Source organism: Oreochromis aureus, linkage group 7, assembly GCF_013358895.1.
Source record: "Oreochromis aureus strain Israel breed Guangdong linkage group 7, ZZ_aureus, whole genome shotgun sequence".
Lineage (NCBI taxonomy): Eukaryota > Metazoa > Chordata > Actinopteri > Cichliformes > Cichlidae > Oreochromis > Oreochromis aureus.
Window position 1 is genome coordinate 45,414,120 of NC_052948.1, and position 19,541 is coordinate 45,433,660.

The 19,541-nt window shown below is 39.7% G+C and overlaps 1 protein-coding gene across 1 annotated transcript in view; it reads left to right on the forward strand.

Annotated features, from left to right (window-relative positions):
* The window catches only part of rgs3a (regulator of G protein signaling 3a), a 130,831-nt gene that overhangs the window by 8,887 nt on the left and 102,403 nt on the right, over positions 1-19,541 (forward strand). The window contains exons 4-5 of the mRNA XM_039614803.1: positions 682-772; positions 17,733-17,800. Coding sequence (XP_039470737.1) covers positions 682-772; positions 17,733-17,800 — 159 coding nt within the window. The remainder of the gene's footprint in view (positions 1-681; positions 773-17,732; positions 17,801-19,541) is intronic.

A 19,541-nucleotide genomic window follows, 5' to 3' on the forward strand; every position in this document is an offset into this window, starting at 1 on the left:
TTTCTCCCACTCTTTCGCCTTTCTCACATGTACAGGGGAATATTGAACGACGGCACAAATCCCTCTCTGACTTTGAGGACATATGCCCTCCCCTCCCCCTTCTTTCATACAAGCCCCTGCCCGTCCTCCCCCTCGTCCCACAGCCTGCAGAAATCTGTCCACTCAGATAAGATGCTTTCAAAACGGAGATTATTGTCACTGTTCATTGCGTCACATTATTTTGTACAAAAGAGGAGGCTGGCAGTGTATGTGAGTGTGTGTGTTGTAATATATGTGCGACACAGTAAAATGATCACAGACTACAGTAGTGTTGCTTTGTTTCTAAGACAGCGTCCACATAATCGGGATTACAAATCAGGTTTTATTTAACATGCATGCAGCAGTAGAAAATATGCAACACATATGAGCACACACACACATGCGCACACTCACACGCCATCTGGTTCACAGGGCACCAGTGAAGACGTAGGAGCTTCAGCTGTTAGTGTAAATATTACAAGCGGTGAGTTTATGCACATTTAGTTGCTCGTAGCCCTGGAGGAACAACCAAACTGGTTTGCACTCATTTTGGTTTTTGTCTGTTTTTGAGTTTATGTATAACATGCTGATGTTGTCACATTGATGATGAGACATGCACAAACATACACACACCCAGTCAATCATTGCGTGTGTGTGCTCTAGGAAGTTCAAGGTTGGTACTACCTACTCGGAGAGGAGCAGGGGAGGAAGCAGCATCTTAAAGTACCCACACAACGCGACCACCTCAACACTGGTAAGTTGTCATTTATGAGGTTGGGATACCGATGAGTACACTGATTACTTATATGTGGGCAGTCAGCAAACCTATGTTTGTTTTAGGTTTACTTTAGTTCTTTATTTGATTATCCAGCAAACAGACCCTGTGTGCATGAAATCAAATGTTGACCTCAGTAATTTAGGCCATGCTATCGGATATAAATATACAGAAGAAGATTAAGGCCACTTAAAAGGATTTTTTCCCCCAAAATTCTGAGATTAAAATCTGAATTATGACTTTCTCTTCAAATATTTTTATTGTGAAGCACAAATAACAATTACAAATTGCCCCATAGGCTGACATTGCTTCCTTTTTACAGTTTTGTCATCAAGAAAGGGGGAAAACAAACAAGCGAACAAAACCCCCCCAAAACAAACCAGCAACAACAAAAACAAGAAAAAAACTAAACAAAACACACAACCAAGACAGTGGAAAGTACCAAAAAGGGCGGTCAAAACAACAACAACAAAACAAACAAACAAACAGAAAAACAACAACAACAACCCCCCCCCCACACACACACACACACACACACACACACACCCTTCCCCTATCCCAGAGTGCTATCAGCTTATTTTAACCAATGGTGAAGTCCACATAGTAGCTCTCATTTGTTCATAGTTTCCAAGTGCTCAATAAGTGGCCTCCAAATCTGATCGAAGTCCTCCAGTTTGTCGTTTATAATGTAGTGGATCCTTTCCAGATGAAGAGTATCTGTCAGTACTGAAATCCAGACTTTCAGGGAGGGCACTTCTTTTCGCTTCCATAGCAGGAGAATCAGTCTCTTTGCACACATTAGGCCATAGGACATGAGGGAAATCTGTGTGCTCTTAAGTTTTTTAGATTGTTCCGACAGTCCAATAAGAATCAAAATGGGGTCACAGAATTATGACTTTAATAAAAAAATTTTTTTGGGGAACAACAAACAAGTCAAACATCTGAGATTTAAAAATAGGTTTTTCGCTCAAAATTCAGAATTTTAAATCAACAGAAAAAACAAAAATATGTTTGAAATATGTTTTTTTTCAGTTTCCCCAATCCTCTCACATATAAGTATGTATTGTTTCAGTTTCTGTAAGTAACATTTTTTTTGTTAAAATGAAACCCTGACGTATTAAATGTCAAGCAGTGAAAACACCATTAAAGTTGGTAAAAGTATAGAAAATAAATGTGACATAAGAATAAAATTATTCTCATGGCCAGTGTGTGAAGGTAAAACAAGGCTCAGCCACTTATTCTTATATGTACGTGTGCGCTAGTCTCACAGCTCTGAGTCTTTATCTGTCTTCAGATTGGGAGGCTGGGGATGCGAGGGATTAAGAGAGTCAAAGAGAGGGATTGGAAGAGCGAACGAGGGAAAGACAGGGAGAGAGTGGGAAGGAGGGAGGGGTCTGGATGAAACCCTGACGCGTCACAGTTGCCAGAGTGAGAGAGAGAGAGAGGGGGAGAGAGACAAGGCGCTCCGATACCATTCGCTGCTGGAGTGGATCCCCCCCTTACACATCCAACACACACACACACACACACAGACACTCGCACACCCCGCTCACAGACACATTTGTTTGGAAATCTATTTTTTCTCTTCTCACCACCTTTGAGTGCTCCTTCTCTTCCTACTTATGTTTGCACTCACTCGTAGTTGGTGCTGCTGGTGGTGTGTGCATGTTGGAGTGATGCTTCTCTGTGCCAGCCATGAGAGCAGCCTAGAATAGGTGAGTAGTCTGTGTTGTCATACTTGACTGTACTCACTTTACATGTATTCTGAAGTTACACGTTATGTTGGAAACAGCACTGCATTTGCCGCGTGGGCCAGCGTGGCTTGTTTTGAGGATGCTGCAGAGATGTGTGCGATCTCCCCTAACTTCTTTCTCCTTCTTAAATATACTTCCCACATTTTTATACATTTTTTTCTTTTATACCTTCTTTTGTGCCCTTGTTCCTCTTCTGTGTGCTTCTTTGGTTGCTCATATTACTTTTAATCTCTCTCTGTTACTGTGCGTGTGATCATAATCTGTCAATTCTCATCTAATTTTCTCGTGCTGGGTTAAAGTGGTCGCTCCACTGGGGAACCTTTAAGGAGCTTAGTTTTCCCTTTCAGTGGATTAGTAATACTGGGATTGAGTCCCCAGTATCATTGTGACCCTATCTCTTTTGTACACACTTGCACAAACCTTTCACATCAGCACACAGAGCTACACGTACTCTTGTTCACCCCCAACAACGCTCGCCTTCTCCTCTCTCAGTGATGCTGCCAACTTTCCTTTTTCATATTCACGTTCTGGGTTATGAGAATGACGGTGATATCGTGAGACGTTAGCTAACCTATCCCAATTTATACCACTTGGCTGAACTAGGCTAATCTGCCTCATGCAACTTTAAAATTAGTTTTATGCTGCTGTAGATGGAACTGGGGCATCAGATTGGGTAATACTCAGGCATCAGGAAACCATTACCAAGCTTGCATGAGGGAATCCTGACTGGTGCTCATAGGCAAATTGTTCTTTTTGGGGTTTGTAAACTGGAAGGTTTTTTTCTTTTTTTTTTAAATTTAGCCAAACCAGAAATAGCTGTTGAGAAAGAGCTATTTAGGAAGTTTCAACATCTTTATTTCATAGCACATTACTTCAAAAACGAGAAAGGAAAAAAAAGAAAGAGAGAACGAAGTAAAAACTGCATGTTTGCATTAGTGAGTGTAGACTGTTTTCGTCTTTTCCACTGGCAATATTGCCCCGCTCCTGTCTCAACTGATCTGTGTTTGTGTGTTTGTGTGAGTGGAAGGTGCACACTCATGAATGCACTCGTGCATTGCCAGCTGGCAGAATGTAGGCCATGGAGGCACTGCCGCAGCGTGGCATTCACTAACATGGGAATGACCCGAGCCTCATTCATTACAATATCACTCAGCGTGCTTCCATCTTCTCCCTATTTCTCTCTCCCCTCTGTTCTCGGCCATTTTTATTTTGTGCCTTTCACACTGATTATTCATGTGTTTTTTGAACATCCTCGAGCCTCATTTTCTCTGTCAGTTTCATTTCACACATCTCTGTCACACTATTTTTGTACACTTGTCCCCGTGTTTTCTCTGATTCCCTGTTATGACATCTCTGCCATTTTTCTTCTGTTTTGTCTTTTACCTCATTCTGAGGCAAATCATTATAAGGCTTTTACTAAATAACTTGTCTGTATCACTGCTTTGAATTTTATACAGTGCAGCGTATCCTTAATGAAGACCCTGAAATAATAGGATTGGGGTGGGGCATACAGAGTTTGGCAGGCTCACCCTATTCTTGTAAAGCTTTGGACTCAAGGCCAATTTGTCATTTTACTGCATGTCATCATGTTTCTTTTCTAACTCTCTAACTCTCTCTGTCTGCTGGTATCTTAGAAGCCTAACAATGTAGAAACAACATCCTTCACTGTATTTGATTATTTTCCGGGAGCAGATTGTTACTGTCTGTTCGTGTTGAAAAGTTTCTTTCGTTCTCAAAGTGGAAGCTGAGTTAAAAGACAACCTTGAGGTTGACGATTGTTTTTGCATATTTATTTCAAAGTCAGAGTAATGTTTTTGTTGTAACTGGGTGCCAGCTGTAGTTGTTTGTGAGTTGTCGTTGGTTGATGAAAGTGGTCATCAGGTTATGGCCGCCTGCGTGCGCTCTTTCACCAGGCGGAACAGTGGGCGTTATACAGGGGTGAGTCAAACCGTGCAGTAACCATGCCAATCACGTAAATATTTTATTCCTACTGATACAGTATAAAAGGTAAACAAAATAGAGAGAAAATAGAAAAGATCAAATGTTTTAACTGAGAAATTGCACGACTTTTTGAAAAATATGAACTCATTTTGATTTCGATGCAGCATCACGTCTCGTTAACGTTTGAGATGGGGGGGGCAACAAAAGGCTGGAAATGTAAGTGGTACAAAAAGTGTAATGTTGTTCAATGTAAAATCATGAAGACCTTGAATATCTCATTATGTACAGTGGATAATGTCATCAACAGATTCAGAGAATCTGGAGAGAGTGAACGTTACAAGGCCAAAGAGTATTGTTGGATGTCTGTGATCTTTGGGCCCTCAGCTAGCACTTCATTAAAAACAGGCATGATGCTGTTATGGAAATCACTGCATGGGATCAGGAACACTTCCAGAAATAATCTTCTGTGAACACAGTTTACCGTGCCATCCACAAATCCAGGTTAAAGCTCCATCATGCAAAGAAGAAGCCATATGTGAACGTGATCCAGAAACACAGCACCTTCTGTTGAAAGCTCATTTAATATGGACTGAGGCAAAGTGGAAAACTGTTCTGTGAACGCTGTGTCCTCTAGAATAAAAGTGAGAGGGCACACCCGACTTGTTTGGAGTGCTGAATTAAAAAGCTGCACCTCTGAGGGTAGGAGGGTGAATTAGAGCCTATGAAATTGGCAGCTTACACATCTGGAAACCCACCAACAATGCTGAGAAGTATATAAATGCTGTAGAGCAATATATGCTCGCATCCAGATGTTGGTTTTTTCAGCGTTTATGACGTTATTTATTGTTGTATGTAAAAAAACAACAACAAAAAAAAACAAGGAAACATTTTGGTTAGACTTAAGAATTCAACTTTAGCTACAATAGAAAAGCTAATAGCACCCAAACTCTATGCTTACTTACTTTGCTGTTTCACTCTACTTAACAAAAAGTCTCTCATCTGACTTTTGTGTTGTGGAAAATGTGCTTAGTCTGACAAACTAGTTGTATATTTGCATAGTAATGCAAAATTTCCTTTTTAGGTAATTTTGTCAAAGCAGTCTAAACAGTTTAAAGACTGATCTGATCAGAAGCTGAGAACAAAAATATCTTCATACCTGCTCCTGACTTCAAAGGCAGTGCATGTTAACAGCTACGCTCCCATAACACCACAATACCAAATTCACTATGAAAGAATGTCGCAGTTTATTAGCAAACCTCTTCTGTTGAAACAAGCATTTTACTGGTCAGCAAGTTAATCCATGTTAATGTCCACAGACTCTCACCAGAGGTGCACAGTTTGGATCAGTGTGTCTGACTAATCCCTCGCTCAGAGACCTGTGCCATCGCAGAGCCTTGGCTGTGCCAGGCCAAATCCCTGGATGCAGAAATATGCTAAACTGCATTTATGAGACTGGCAGCCATGTGCACATGATGCACCATCAAGCTGACCTGATGAGGAAGAAAACTTTATGTGCTTCTTTAGAGAAATTATGACCAGAAGAACAAAAATAAAAACCAACAATGAATAAATACATTTAATGTACATTTTCAAACTCTGATATGTGATCAAAACATGATATCGGTGCTTTTAAAAACATCCATCCATTCGCTGCTTTTAAAAAAATATTTACATGAATCAAAAAGGTATTTAAAACGGCCATAGTAGAGAGACTGTTTGGAATCATAGTTTGACAATCTAAGTATCAGATTGTCCAAACTTTTGCTTCCTTTACTTTGTTGGCAGGGCCAGAATTTTCTCATGCATGCCTCCACAACAAAATCTATCCATCGCTTAGCGTTGACAGCTAATTACACTGTAGGGCTACAACAAAAAGGCTGCCATCTTAACTTTGGTTAAGATGAGTTGAGAAGCTGTTGATGAATGGCAGCTAAACAACTTTTTGTGAGATGAGGCGTAATAGCAAGGACACATTTTGTATCGCAGTTCTAGGATCCTCTTTTAAGCTCCTGTAATCTTGTATGCAGTTTCTAAAATGCTGTTCTACACTCTGCAGGATGTATTCAGAGCTTATCCTCTAAATACGTGGTTGATACATTTACGTGAGATGAAACACAAAAACACAAAATGAAGAATGTGTTACTTCGGTGCTTTAATCCATGCCGGTGCGTTTATTGATTAATATTAAGAGAGAAGCAAAAAATCTCATACCTCTGCTTTTTTTTAAGCTTGAGCGTTGTGTGTCAATAGAGACAGCTGACCCAGAGTGACATGTACGTGTGTGTGCTTTTGACCATGGGTAACGCACTTGCCTCCAACAAGCTTACGATGTGGGTCAGGTGGTCTGTATGTGCGTGAAAGCAAAAAATAGCGGAGCACCCTCTGGGTTTGTGCTTAATAAGTGTGTCATCTGCATCATATTCACATTTGTTTCACTGTTTTAGGATAGACGAACGGGGACCCAGACAAAGTGCACAAGCGTACATAAACACTGCCAAGCTTTCCCAGATGGCACGCCGCGCCTTTAGATCAGCAGATTAAAACGGACACTGTGTGATTATAAACGTATATTGGAGGGGGGTGGGCATGAGTGTGGGGGAGGGGGAAGTGTGTTTGCTGTATATTTGTTCTGGTTAACACTGGCGAGGAGTTTGCGTGTGTGTGCGATCTTTGCAAGGTTGTGTACTGAATGTCTGACGGGCATGCATCTGCCGCGCGCTCTGAAGGGTGAACCTGACCCTAGGCTTACAGCTACTTGGGCTTGAACGAAGCACTTGACCCCAAAGGCTCCAATCTGCGCTACACATTGTGCTGTGTTGACACTGTCGGCTGTTATTTAACCCACACAATAAGACAAAGGTGAAATGAAAGTCACATTTGATGGATGAAAGCTGCCATCATAAAATCACTGCTTATTTAAATCTCTGCTCAGGTTTGAACTGGATGAAGTGAGGTTACCAAACTTTTTGACCTGACTGCAAGAATGTTTCTCAGAAAACTGACTGACCTGACGTGAAAGAGCAAAGCTATCGTGAATAAAATTAATTCCATTGAGCTAATTTAGTTTTGCGGTCCTGATATCAAGACCTTTGAGCACAACAGAGGTATTGCTTATGTCACACAAGTCAATATATCCACTGAGGGAAAAGGCCTGTAATAAAAGTGTAGTCTCTCCCACCTAACTTGTCACATAATGACACTAATAAGAGGTGCAGACAGATGCATGCACAGTCTGACCGTGGGTGTGTTTGGCATTTAGTTGCATCCCAACCATGAATCTCTGCAGTCTACTAATAGCATGGAGTTCAATCTAAAGTGGGCGGACACTTCAATGTGTTGGGGTCAGAGGCAAGAAACTGAGATGGCACATGTACATGAAGTAAATCTGAATTAATTTGATAGGCAGACATGTTGAGTCTGCAGAAAGTAGGCAGAAGTAAGTGAACGAGATGGGAGGAAGCCTGCAAGCTCTGTGGATTGTTCATATCAGCATACTGACAGGTCTGACAGTGCTCAAAAAAAATGAACGCAACACTTTTTAATCAGAGTAAAGCATCAAGTCAGTTAAACTTCTGGGATATTGATCCAGCCAGTTAAGTAGCAGAGGGGGTTGTTGATCAGTATCAGCTGTGTTGGTGGTAATAAAATTAACAACAGGTGCACTAGAGGGGAGACAATTAGACAACCTCATTGACAATGAGAATGGTTTTAGAGTTGGAGGACATTTTTGACACTTTCTCTCTCCTCATTTTCACCAGTTTTGCATTAGACTCTGGTCAGTGTCACTACTGGTGGCATGAGGCGATGTGCGGAACTCCTCCAGGATGGCACATCAACACATGCCATCGCCAGAAGGTTTGCTGTGTCTCCCTGCACAGTCTCAAGAGCATGGGGGAGATTCCAGGAGACAGGCAGTTACTCTAGGAGAGCTGATGGGTACACAGATTCTGGAATGAAATAAAGAAAAAACAAAATAAGAAAGGAAATCCTTTCAAACTTGTACTCTGACAGCATACACTAAGACAAGCACATCCCCATAAAAGGAAAAGGGAGTAGTAGTGTTTTGGGGGGCACAGTGTTAAAACACAGTAGTGCTGAGAGGTAGCCAATTTTCCAGCTCTCTCACCAACTAAGAATAACGGGCGTAAAAGGAAGCTTAAGTTGGTTCTAAGCAATACTGTAATTGTCTCGTAATTCTCTTTGGGCTTCAGTAAGAATGCAGCTACATATCTGAACGTCTCTTATGGGCACACCTGACTTCTTTAAAAGATTCTGAGCCATTTATGACTCACATGTTCCATGTCACTTTATACCATGTTTCCCTCACACAAAATTGAAAAATAACCCTGGCAAAAAAGCAAAGGAAGTGCCTTCCAACAGCTTCACCCAATTATATGTAGTTTTCGGGGATTTTTTGTTCTTTTATTTTCATTCTGTTTCCATCATGTTCGGCCAAAATGCACATCACTTGTGACTTTGTTACTAACAAGTTTTCTCCACTGGCAGCAAAACACAGGATAACCTGCTCTTGACTATGATGAAAGCCTTCCCTGCTTTCTTTACGTACATTGGCTAAAAGCCAGACTTTGGAAAAGTGTATTGCAGGCTAGAGCCAATCAGAATGTGGGCCACTGTCTTAATATGTGGAACAGGGGGACAAGGAATAAAAACGATGTGCGCTCCCTCTATAAAGTGGGACACCTGGTCGCCCTGGTGTACACAGACACTGTAGTTGGTCCAGAGTTGTGAATTTGAAAAGCTCACCTGTTTTTTGTTTCATCTTAACAATAAAACTACTTTAAACACATATTATTAATTAGATTAACTAAATTCCTCTCCACCACTTCCCATTTTAGTTTATATGGAGGAAGCAGCTTGTGCACAGGAGGTGACAGGAGAAGTAGATCTGTCACAGAAAGACCGATTCACGTGTTCATTAGTACTGTTGATGATCTTGTTGGTTTAACTATTTTACTTTATAATAACCATATTGCTCATTTATAGCAGTCGTTTTTAAAAGTCACATTAAAGTGCTTGTCAAGTTAAACAAATGCAGACAGATTATCTGGTAAAACTATGTAGACGATTGCAAGGAAAGCTTTAAAAAATGCAATAATGTATTATGGCAGCAATGTGCATTAAACCAAAAAGTCAATAACAGGAATTAATAGAGCAAATGCAGTATAGAATAAACATAAAATAACTCCAAATATCATCAAAGTATCCAATGCTGTAAAAAACTATAACATTATTACTGCTGAACATCATGAAGATGCTGTTGAATTTCTTGAATTTGTAGGCACTATTCAAACTGGAGATTTCTAGGGACTTTTTAAAAATCCCAACCTCTAAACATTTCTATGTTTTTTCTCTTTAAATCCTTTTTTCCTCAAACTGAATCAGGGACAATCAGGCAACACTGAATCAACAGCCATCTGACATAATCCTTTCTGGCTGTCTTCCCTTGCTCAGGACAGAAACAGGAAATGAAATGTGTCTGTCATTACTGTCCGGCTGAGCAGAGGGCCCAGAAGTCATCATATTGTCTTATTCAATCTGGCATCGTGCAATAATCGTGAGTGGGTTGCTCAGCTGTTGCCGAGGTCAAGAAGAATTAGGTCAACACTCACCTTTTGTTTTAGAAATATGTGTTATTCTTGTGTAATTTTTAAAATGTGTTTGACTATTTCTGGTTTTTCTGGTATTTATCATTTCTGATCAAACACACAATATATTTGATGCACATCTATTTAGAAGACTAATTCTAAAAAAGTTGGGATGCTGTGTAAAATCTAAATCTCATAAACCGACATTTTATTCACAATAGAATGTGAAAATGACAAAATGTGTCATTTTAAGAAAACTATTACCGCATATTGGTTTTGATGTTGGCAACATGTCACATAAAAGCTGGGAAAGTGTTTACTACTGTGTAGTTTCCCCTCTTTTTTAAAAACTGTGCATAAACGTCTGGAAATGGAGGAGACCAGCTGCTGGACTTTTGAGAGGATGTTCTCTCTTTTCTTCATTTATTGACGCACCAGTTGGTGAAAGATCTGGACTGCCATGCCTTGTAATAGATGCAGTATGTAGTTTAACATTGTCTTGATGAAATATGCAAGGCCTTCTCTGAAAAAGACAACATCTGGATGGGATGTGCCATTCAACATTGATGTTGCCTTTCCTTAGCCATCTTCTGATGGCTGCATTGAGCATGGCAACATGCTATGTCACAAAAACTGGTTTCTTGAAAATTACAATGTATGCTATGCTCAAATGACTTCCACAGTCATCAGATCTCAGTCCAGTAGAGCGCCTGTGGTATGTGGTGTAATATTTCCAGCACCTTGTTGAATCTGTGCCACGAATAATTAAAGCACAAATAGTTAAAACAGTTCTGAAGACAAAAAGAGGTTCAACATAGTACTAGCAGTGTGTAACTAATAAAGTGTCCAGTCAGTGTATTTGCAAAAAGGAATATAGCCTTTATGTTCTTACAGATGCATTGCTGTAGCCTACCTAAGGCTTCATGTTACTTTTTAATGTAATTTTGTCATGCAATCAAACAGAATAGCTAAAGAGTCAAAACAGACGGTGATAGATCATTAACATTGCCCCCAATGCAATGGAAATGTGATTAAAACATGAATAAAAAGTTTTGTTTTCTGTTAAGCTCAATATTGTGGGCAGGACATTAGCTGAAACATTTCTTTGTTGGCCAGCCTCAGTAGAAGTGACAGCTAGGCAGCGTCTTTATATAGTAAGCAGGAGAGGGAGTGGGTGAAGAACACAAAGCAAAAGTGGATAAGACAGAAAGTCACTGTACAAGGTGTTTATAACCTCTGTCTAACAGCAAGGATGTTGTTGTTTGAATTGTATAGTATATATTTTTTCATATTAATTTGCTGACCTCTAGTTGCTTATGTGCACTTTTACCCCTTTACAAGATAATAGAGAAAGAAAAGCATCTTCAAGCACCAGTTAGTAAATGAGTACTGTGTGAAATTGTGCATTAGAATAGGTAATGATCTTCTGACTTTTGAAAGTCCTCTCATTTAGTAGTTGTAGATGCATCTCAAGGCTTGTGTCAGCTCAACAGAAACAAAGGTTTTAGGTTTGTAAACAAAACAAAAAAATAAAATAATATATGGCACATCTGTCTTATTATAATAACAAACACTATCATAAAGTTAGCCTTCGTTTTCTACAGAAAGTTTTGTCATATAGACATCTCATCCACTGTCTGTAGAGATTATTCTTAAAAAAAGACGTTATTATCTGTTGAAATCTGTGGCAGAAATGTCACTGTGCTTTCTTTCAGTGTGATGACAGGAATGACTCTGTGAATAGATAATGACCCTCAATGTCCAGTTTCTCAGGAAAAGGAAAAACTGCCATAGGGACAATTTGAAACCTTAGGTTTTGAGTTTTTGTTTTTTTGGAGCCAGAAGTGACCAAATCTGGACACACAAGTACACTAGCATCCCTTTCAACCATCATATATGAGTTACTTACTGTATATGCAGAAAACTGATATATTAGGTATTTTGTTTTGGATTGTATTGGTTTGTTAAATATCGATATATGTCAATAGCAATACTTTGTTCTTTTAAATGTTTGAAATAAACTAAGAGGGCAGAATAGCGGAGATGCAGGACAGCTACAAGTACCTGGGTATCCTACAGGCTAACGGGGACCAGGATAAAGATGCACAAAGGTCAACAGAAGCCAAATGCCTCCAGAAGATATGACAGGTGCTGAGAAACCAGTTCAGCAGGAGGAGTAAGCTCCAAGCCATCAATGCATGCACCCTATTGACCATTTGGTACCCAGCTAGAATAATAAGCTGACCATAGGAGGAAGTAGATGCCACTAATGTCAAGACCCCAAAACTCCTCACAATGCATGGAGGTCTACACCCAACATCCAGGATTCTTAGGCTCGACAAGCAATGGAAATAGGAAGAATGAGGATTAGTGAGTGCCAGAACCACAATCCAGGAATAATCTAGGAAGAAATGTGAAGCGTTCACAAATACAGGGAGAAGCCCCCCGCTGAGATGAGCTATCAAGGAAAGGCTGACATAAAGGAAAGGACAGAAGCTCTGATCATGGCAACACAAGAACAAGCCCTAAGCACCAGATCCAGAGTCGACTGGACCCAGGTTGCAGGCTGTACTCTGAGAGGCATATCCTATCTGAGATAGTGTATAGGAACATCTGTGTGCCATATGGATTAGAAGTACCCAACTCCCAATGGGAGACACCACTGAAGGTCGTTTAAAACAACAGTGCTAAGGTCCTGTGGGACTTAAAGTTCCAGACAGACCAGCAGCTGCTGGCAAACCAAACAGACATAGTGCTTGTTGACAAGGAGCAGAAGCCCGCAGTTGTAATAGATGTGGCAATCTCAGTGGACAGCAACATCAGGAGGAAGGAGCACAAAATAGAAAAGTACAAACATGGTTTAGTCCAGTTCAGTTGACCGAGCAGTACAGCTGCCTGTTTTAACACCCACCTGTCACTCAAAGTGACATGTGGTACCCTAATAATGTATAACTTTAAGCTTTAATACAATGTAAGTGAGTAAGTCATAGAAATAATTCACAGATTTTTATGGTTAACAAGTAGGAAATTAGTTACAAATACTAAACCTTGTTGTGCCAGGCTGTTTTTGTTTATTTCTGATGTAAAGTTTGGCATTTTAACAAAGTCTAATGGGACTAATTTGAATACACTTTCACATTAGCTTAATTTTTAAACCCCTGGAGCTTGCTGCTTGGATGTTACTTATGTCCTGGAAAAGGTCTGGTGGCAATTATACGTAGACCGATGAAAGGATGGATGAATGACACAGAAAGTGCTTTCAGTTAAACACCAAAGACAGGACGACAGAACAGCATGCAGTCAAGTAGTTAGACAGATATGCATCATGGATATGTTATAAATGTTTACCCAACAGAATAATTATGACAGTAACTATAATACTGTTATATATATGATATGGAAAAACTAAGCTGGATCCAACTTTTGCTGCCCTACCTCTTTGTGTCTTGTCTTTCCTTGAGGATCAATTTGTCCACTGACCAATAAAGACTCCCTTGAGCACCACACTGCATTGAGCTCTGTGGTGAGTCACACAACTATTTACCAGAACCACCCATAAACTCAGATTGAAGTGATATCCAGTTTAAACCCAAAATATCCTGTTTGTACAACAAATGCAAAATACAAAACCCAAAACTGGGTAAACTAAAGCAGTATTACTCAGACAGACATGCAAATTTCATCTAACCTACAAACAACATCTCTGCCTGAGGGATTTGTTTAGTTTATTTTTTTTCTTTACACAGACTGTGGTAGAGGTCATCTTGATGTCATCACGCTGAAGAAATGTTTGAATCTTGAATCACTGAGACTGTCATTCCCCGACAGCTGTGCAGCTTTTTGTACCAGAAGGTATCCTATCAAACATAAGTCATACTGCATTATAAAAACCTCTGGTGGTTTGTGTGTGTGTGTCTGTGGTTGTGTGTGTGTGTGTGTGTGTGTGTGCATAGTTGTTTTACTCTCCAATCTTTGTTGTGTAGATAATGACTAGCACAGAATAAGGGCTGCTTGTTCACTGATCCCAGCTTTAAACCATTCCACTCTAGTTGTTCAATAAATTGAAACCTTTGTTCAGCCATGGCAAAAGTCACTTCCTACATCAAGCAGTGTGTATACAAAAGAGGTTCTGACAACAATAAAAGTGAGAGTTGGAATACCGTCAATTCTCACATCTAAAATGATCATTTTTGTTTTAGAAGATTACAAAGTCAGTCACATTTAAATAATCCTGACTGCATTTAAACGCCTTCATTTATTTAGAATCTTTTCAAAATAAATCTGAGATTAGCCTAATCTCGACATACACAGTATTTCCTTCAAATGTATTATGACGTAAATGTCAAAATCATCTTGAAATTGATCTGTTTCTAAACTAATACAATCACAGAATATATTACACTCCCTAGATTTCTTTTTGTAAATAAGTAGAGCTTTCATTGTACTATATGTTACCTTTTAAAAAAATGGTTCTTTACTTTATTGAAATTCAAAAACTGGTTTTGTTTTTGTTTTTATTTACCAGTGATGGACTTATTTCAGCTCAAATTAACATTAAATAATTTTTTTTCAATGGTGTGCTTTTTCAAAAAATGTATTTTATGTTTTATTATGTGTTTTCAGCTATTTGATGTTGAAAGATCATTACACCCTTAAAAATATGCATTGAACATGACTGTTTTCATTTAGTCCATAAACTCACCAAATCAAATATCCCACAAAGTTATTCAGGATATCAGACTTAAACATCCTGAATAGTGAGGAAAAATCATAACCTGCTGCTCACTCCACCTTATGTGTGTTTAAATATCTTTAAAACGTACTTTTGCTACTCCTATTCTGTTGTCAGTTAGCTGTGCTAATTTATGCATTTTACACAGTGTTTGCTGCTGCTTGAGTTGATCTCAAGATACTTCCAAAGTGAAGTGGAGACATTCGCCTCTTTTCTTGGCCTTTCTGCTCTCTTCATCAAGTGTTTGTTTGTGGGTGACAGCAGGTGAATAAAAAGGGCCTGGATGTCAAGTGATTGAGTGTTGCAATGAGGGACTTAAGCAAAGTCAAAGGCTTCAGTGTTCTGGCAGATCTGACACTGGCTGACTCAACAGCGATGCACTGCCAGCACCTTTTGAATTCTCTTTTTTCTTTTTTCACTCTTGCCTTCTGTTTCTTTTTGTTTTTTCCCCCTCTTGTCATTGCCTGTCTTTCTCAAATATTCAACTTCTCCCTTCTGTTACCTTTCCCCACATTTTCTTGAATTTCTCTAGTGTGTACTTTTCCCACTGTCCACTGTTTCCATATGCCATTGTACCACTTTCTTTCCCTTCAATCATGTTGGATATTTCTCACTGCTAGCTGCCGCATGCCTCTACCCTCATATGGCCTGTGCTACTTATGTCTTACCCAGACAAAAGGCTTCTCTTCTGGGCTTAAAGCCAGCCAGGTTAGCCCCTCTTTTTTGCCAGACCCCAGGAACTTTCAGACTCACAGCTAATAGATTTACTTAAAAACTACAACAGGGTTACACAGGAAATTGTGTCCAGAATGTTGAGAAGTGCTTAATTTTTTTTCATGTATGTATAATAAAGTTCAAAAGTTACCTTTCATTAAAAAACAAACAAATAACCTCCACCCCGCAAAACAAATGAAATGAAGTCAAAAAAGAAAAATAATGTTTCACTCATATGACAGATAAATAATACAGTACCATGCAAAAATTCTTAGACACCTCTCATTACTTTATATTTTGCTTCTAAGGAGACAGATTTCCTGATCATTTTTATTGCGGTCTTAAGCTACAGTTCTCTTGGTTTTCTGAAGTTCAGTCATTTTCATTCCAGTCTTTATACCAAACCATTTTTAGCCACCTAACACTGACATATGAACCATTCAAGCATAAAAAGGAACTAAACTCAAGATTGTACTAAATTGTGTTTTTATGCACCATTTCTTTTGTTGAATCTGTGAAAAATGCCACAGATGACACAGTCTGACAGGCATAAAACTGTACTTTTGCATCAACAAGGTGATTTCCAAAGAGCAGAATTTTTAATATTTTAATATTAAAAATTACTTGGCATATCTTGGGATAATGTGCAGTGTGTCTGAAAAGAAGAAGTGGTGGGCGGGCTTAAAAAAAACCCCACTCTACAGTAGCATTTGAAATTTTTGTTTTTATAATACATCTTTATAACAGTGGAGGCTCTTTCATGGTTTGGAGGTCGATTTCAGCCAGTGGTGTTGGGCATCTCGTCAAAATGAACTGAATTATGAATACAGAAAAGTACAGTCAAATTTTGATCTGCTGTGCAGTACCATCATGTGGAAAGTCTCTGATTGGTGTCAGCATCATATAGTACGTTCATAAAAAAGTCACCACAATACATTAAAAACATACCTGGAAAGAAAAATACACAATGAAAATGTCAGTTGTGGATTGGCCTCCCCAGATCTCGGACTGCAACGTTATTTAAGTAGTGTGGGATCATCATGACAAAGAACAGAACAAAAGGCAAAACCAAAATCCAAAGAACTGCTTTGAATGTCCTTAGAGAATCCTGGAGAACTATTCCTGAAGACTGTTTAGCTTGCCTAAAGGTGTTCAGACTGTGTTGAAGAATAAAGGTGATCATACAGAGTATTAACCTTCATACTCGTCAGAATTGTACAAACATTGTTTTTGCCCTACATACTGTACTTCTATGTATGTTACATGTTTCAGCAATTTACTGCATCTATTGAGTGAAATGTGTAAGTGTGGAGAAAATGCAAATCAGTGGTTACTCAGCTATTTTCTTTGATTTACGCTGGGACTGTTTGGACTGAGCTTGCTGAAACTTTGAAATTTTCAGTCTGAGACAGGATCGCGCCTCTCCTACGGTGCGAGAGGTAGGGGTGTGACTCAAGAGTATAAAGAGAGGGATAAGGGGAGGGGGATTGACACATCAAACAAAGGGATGATGGTAGTGGTTGGAGGGTGACGAATGGGTGGCTCTGTCTGAAGTTTGGGAGGCAAAAAAAGAGACTGAGAAGGAAAGGTGTACATATTAAGCGAGAGATGTAAACAGAAGTAAAAGCACAGACAGAAAGAGAAAAAGAGAGAGAGCGTGAGGGAGATCTGCATCATGGCCTAAAGCTGAATGCTGCCTTTATGAGCTATAGTTAAAAGGACACTGAGGCGTGAGTCCCTGTAACCATAGCAACTTCCCAGGAGCCCTGTGACAGACGGATAATAGAGTGAGAGAGGAGTTCCTTTTCTCTTCTTCACCCCTCCCTCCTTTCCTCCCTCTATTCTTCCCTCCCTCTCACTTGTTCTCACTTCCATTCCTCTCTTGGGCAGTTTGTTGGATCCTCGCATCTTACGGGATTTTCCTTCTCGCGGCTGCCCTGTCTTCTTCTTCTGCTCTCTTTTTTTTTCTTTTGCCTTTTATGTGCGCTCTGAAGTTTCCCAGCCCAGCAAAGGCTGCTCCAGACAACTGTTGCCATAATTGCTTGTTATCTATGCGAGCGACTTTTATGGACTCTCAGAACTGTTTGAGGACTTTATTTTTGTACATCCAGCGGGGCATTTTGCATTGGCACAGGGAGAAATGTGCTCCAAAGGCACTGTCTCAGCCCGTGATTCCTTTGTCTACATTTCAGAGGCTGTGCTGTCAAACCATGGTGCTGCCCCTGAGACCAATCGGCCTGAGAATATGCAATGCTTAACAGTAAGTGTGATAAAAACCTTTCTTACTTTATTTGTTGTGTGTGTGTGTGTGTGTGTAACGCTTACTTGTGCTTACATTTGTTTCTGCTCTGTGTTTGGGTGTGAGTGAACTGCATCAGAAACACTCTGGAACTTTAATAGCATATGCAGTGCATACACATGTGTGTCCATATACATGTCTAATGATGCTGTTGCTGTCACTTTATGTTGGAAGTTTCTCCATACAGGTGCACAACTTTTGTGGTCCTTCATTTTCAGCAGCTGCATGTGTCCTTGTGTGCTTTTATTTACTGGCTTTCCATGTCTGTGTGCAATGACCGGATAGGCCTGTTAAATGTACACAAAGTAGTTGACCCGTGACATTATACCACATCCACTGAAGTCATCATGCATAAACATGCCTGCAGTAAGGGAAATTTACTGCATGAAATTCCACGTTGCACATTCTGAGCAACCATAGCAACTAATTGAATCATTCGCTTAAGCTTTGAGGGGTGAGTGAAGCGAGATGTCATTTCTTGAAAGACAATGTTTGTCAAAAGGCTCGCTTCCATGTGACTCACTTGTGGAGCGGTGCGATTGTTTGTCATTACAAAGGCAAAAGGAGGAATTGTGCAGTCAGATGAGAAGTCACTTTTTCTTAACTGTTCTTGGAGAGCACAAATCCTTTCTACGCTGCCTCTCTTGACCTTCACGTTGTGCACTTCCAGTTCTACGTCTTTTTTTTAATAGTTAGTATTCTCTATTTCCACATTCTTGCCATGTAGTATTAAAAATGAATGAGTTCAAGCGTCCTCAAAGTTGCTGGAGAGGGAGTGAGGATGCTTTTATCCATTTGAAGTGGCAACAAGGAAAAAGAAAAGCAACATGAAAAGAAAAACCTACACGCTAAGACCTGAGGGGTTTATTTGATTAAAGCACAGTTGGGACTCCTAAGGGACACACAAATGGCGTTTTCAATCTATTGAGTATTTCCTGTTTTTACCCTATTTGGAACGCTAACTGCTTTGTTCTTGGCCTTGTGCTCCATGAGCTGCCTCCCTGATGGTTTTGCATGTGGCATGTGGTTTTGGCAGAAGCTTCTTTGCACCGTCCAGTGGTAGCCTTCAGTAGGAAGGTATAATAATGTAAGATGTTCGCGGTCTCTTGCCAGCTCTACTGGGAACTTTTTTGAATGAATATTTTCACTGTTTGGCTGCAACCTATGCTACGTGCTCCTTGACCTGAACAAGCTAGCATAAAAGGGTTACTAACACTGTAGCTACTAGAAGGGATGCTTTTATTTAAGCTATCATTACATCTGTGTTATTAAGACATGGCATATGCATATTCATTGGCTCTAAAGCTGCTGTCAGATAATGTAACTCTCAGATGTCTGTCAAAGAAAAATATTACACCTGTCTGCACTTAACCGTATGTAGCACCCTGTGGTTAATGGACATCCTAAGCTAGCACCGATACATGGCCACGCAAAGACCTCTGCTCCTAAGAAACTGAAACCTAAGAGCTTTTTGAATATAAGTAAAGTTTCCATCCATCCATTTTCTGAAAGGCACCTTGATCAAATAATGTCTATCACAGTCCATTACAATAAGCTTTTTTTACTCTCACAATTTCAGAAAGCGATGGAATATATATTTATTATGTTGAAACTGGTTTACACTGCATCCAGTGTGTAATTTTTACATTAGCTTTTAAATTAAAATTAAGATATCCGATGAATCAATGCTGACCCCCAAAAA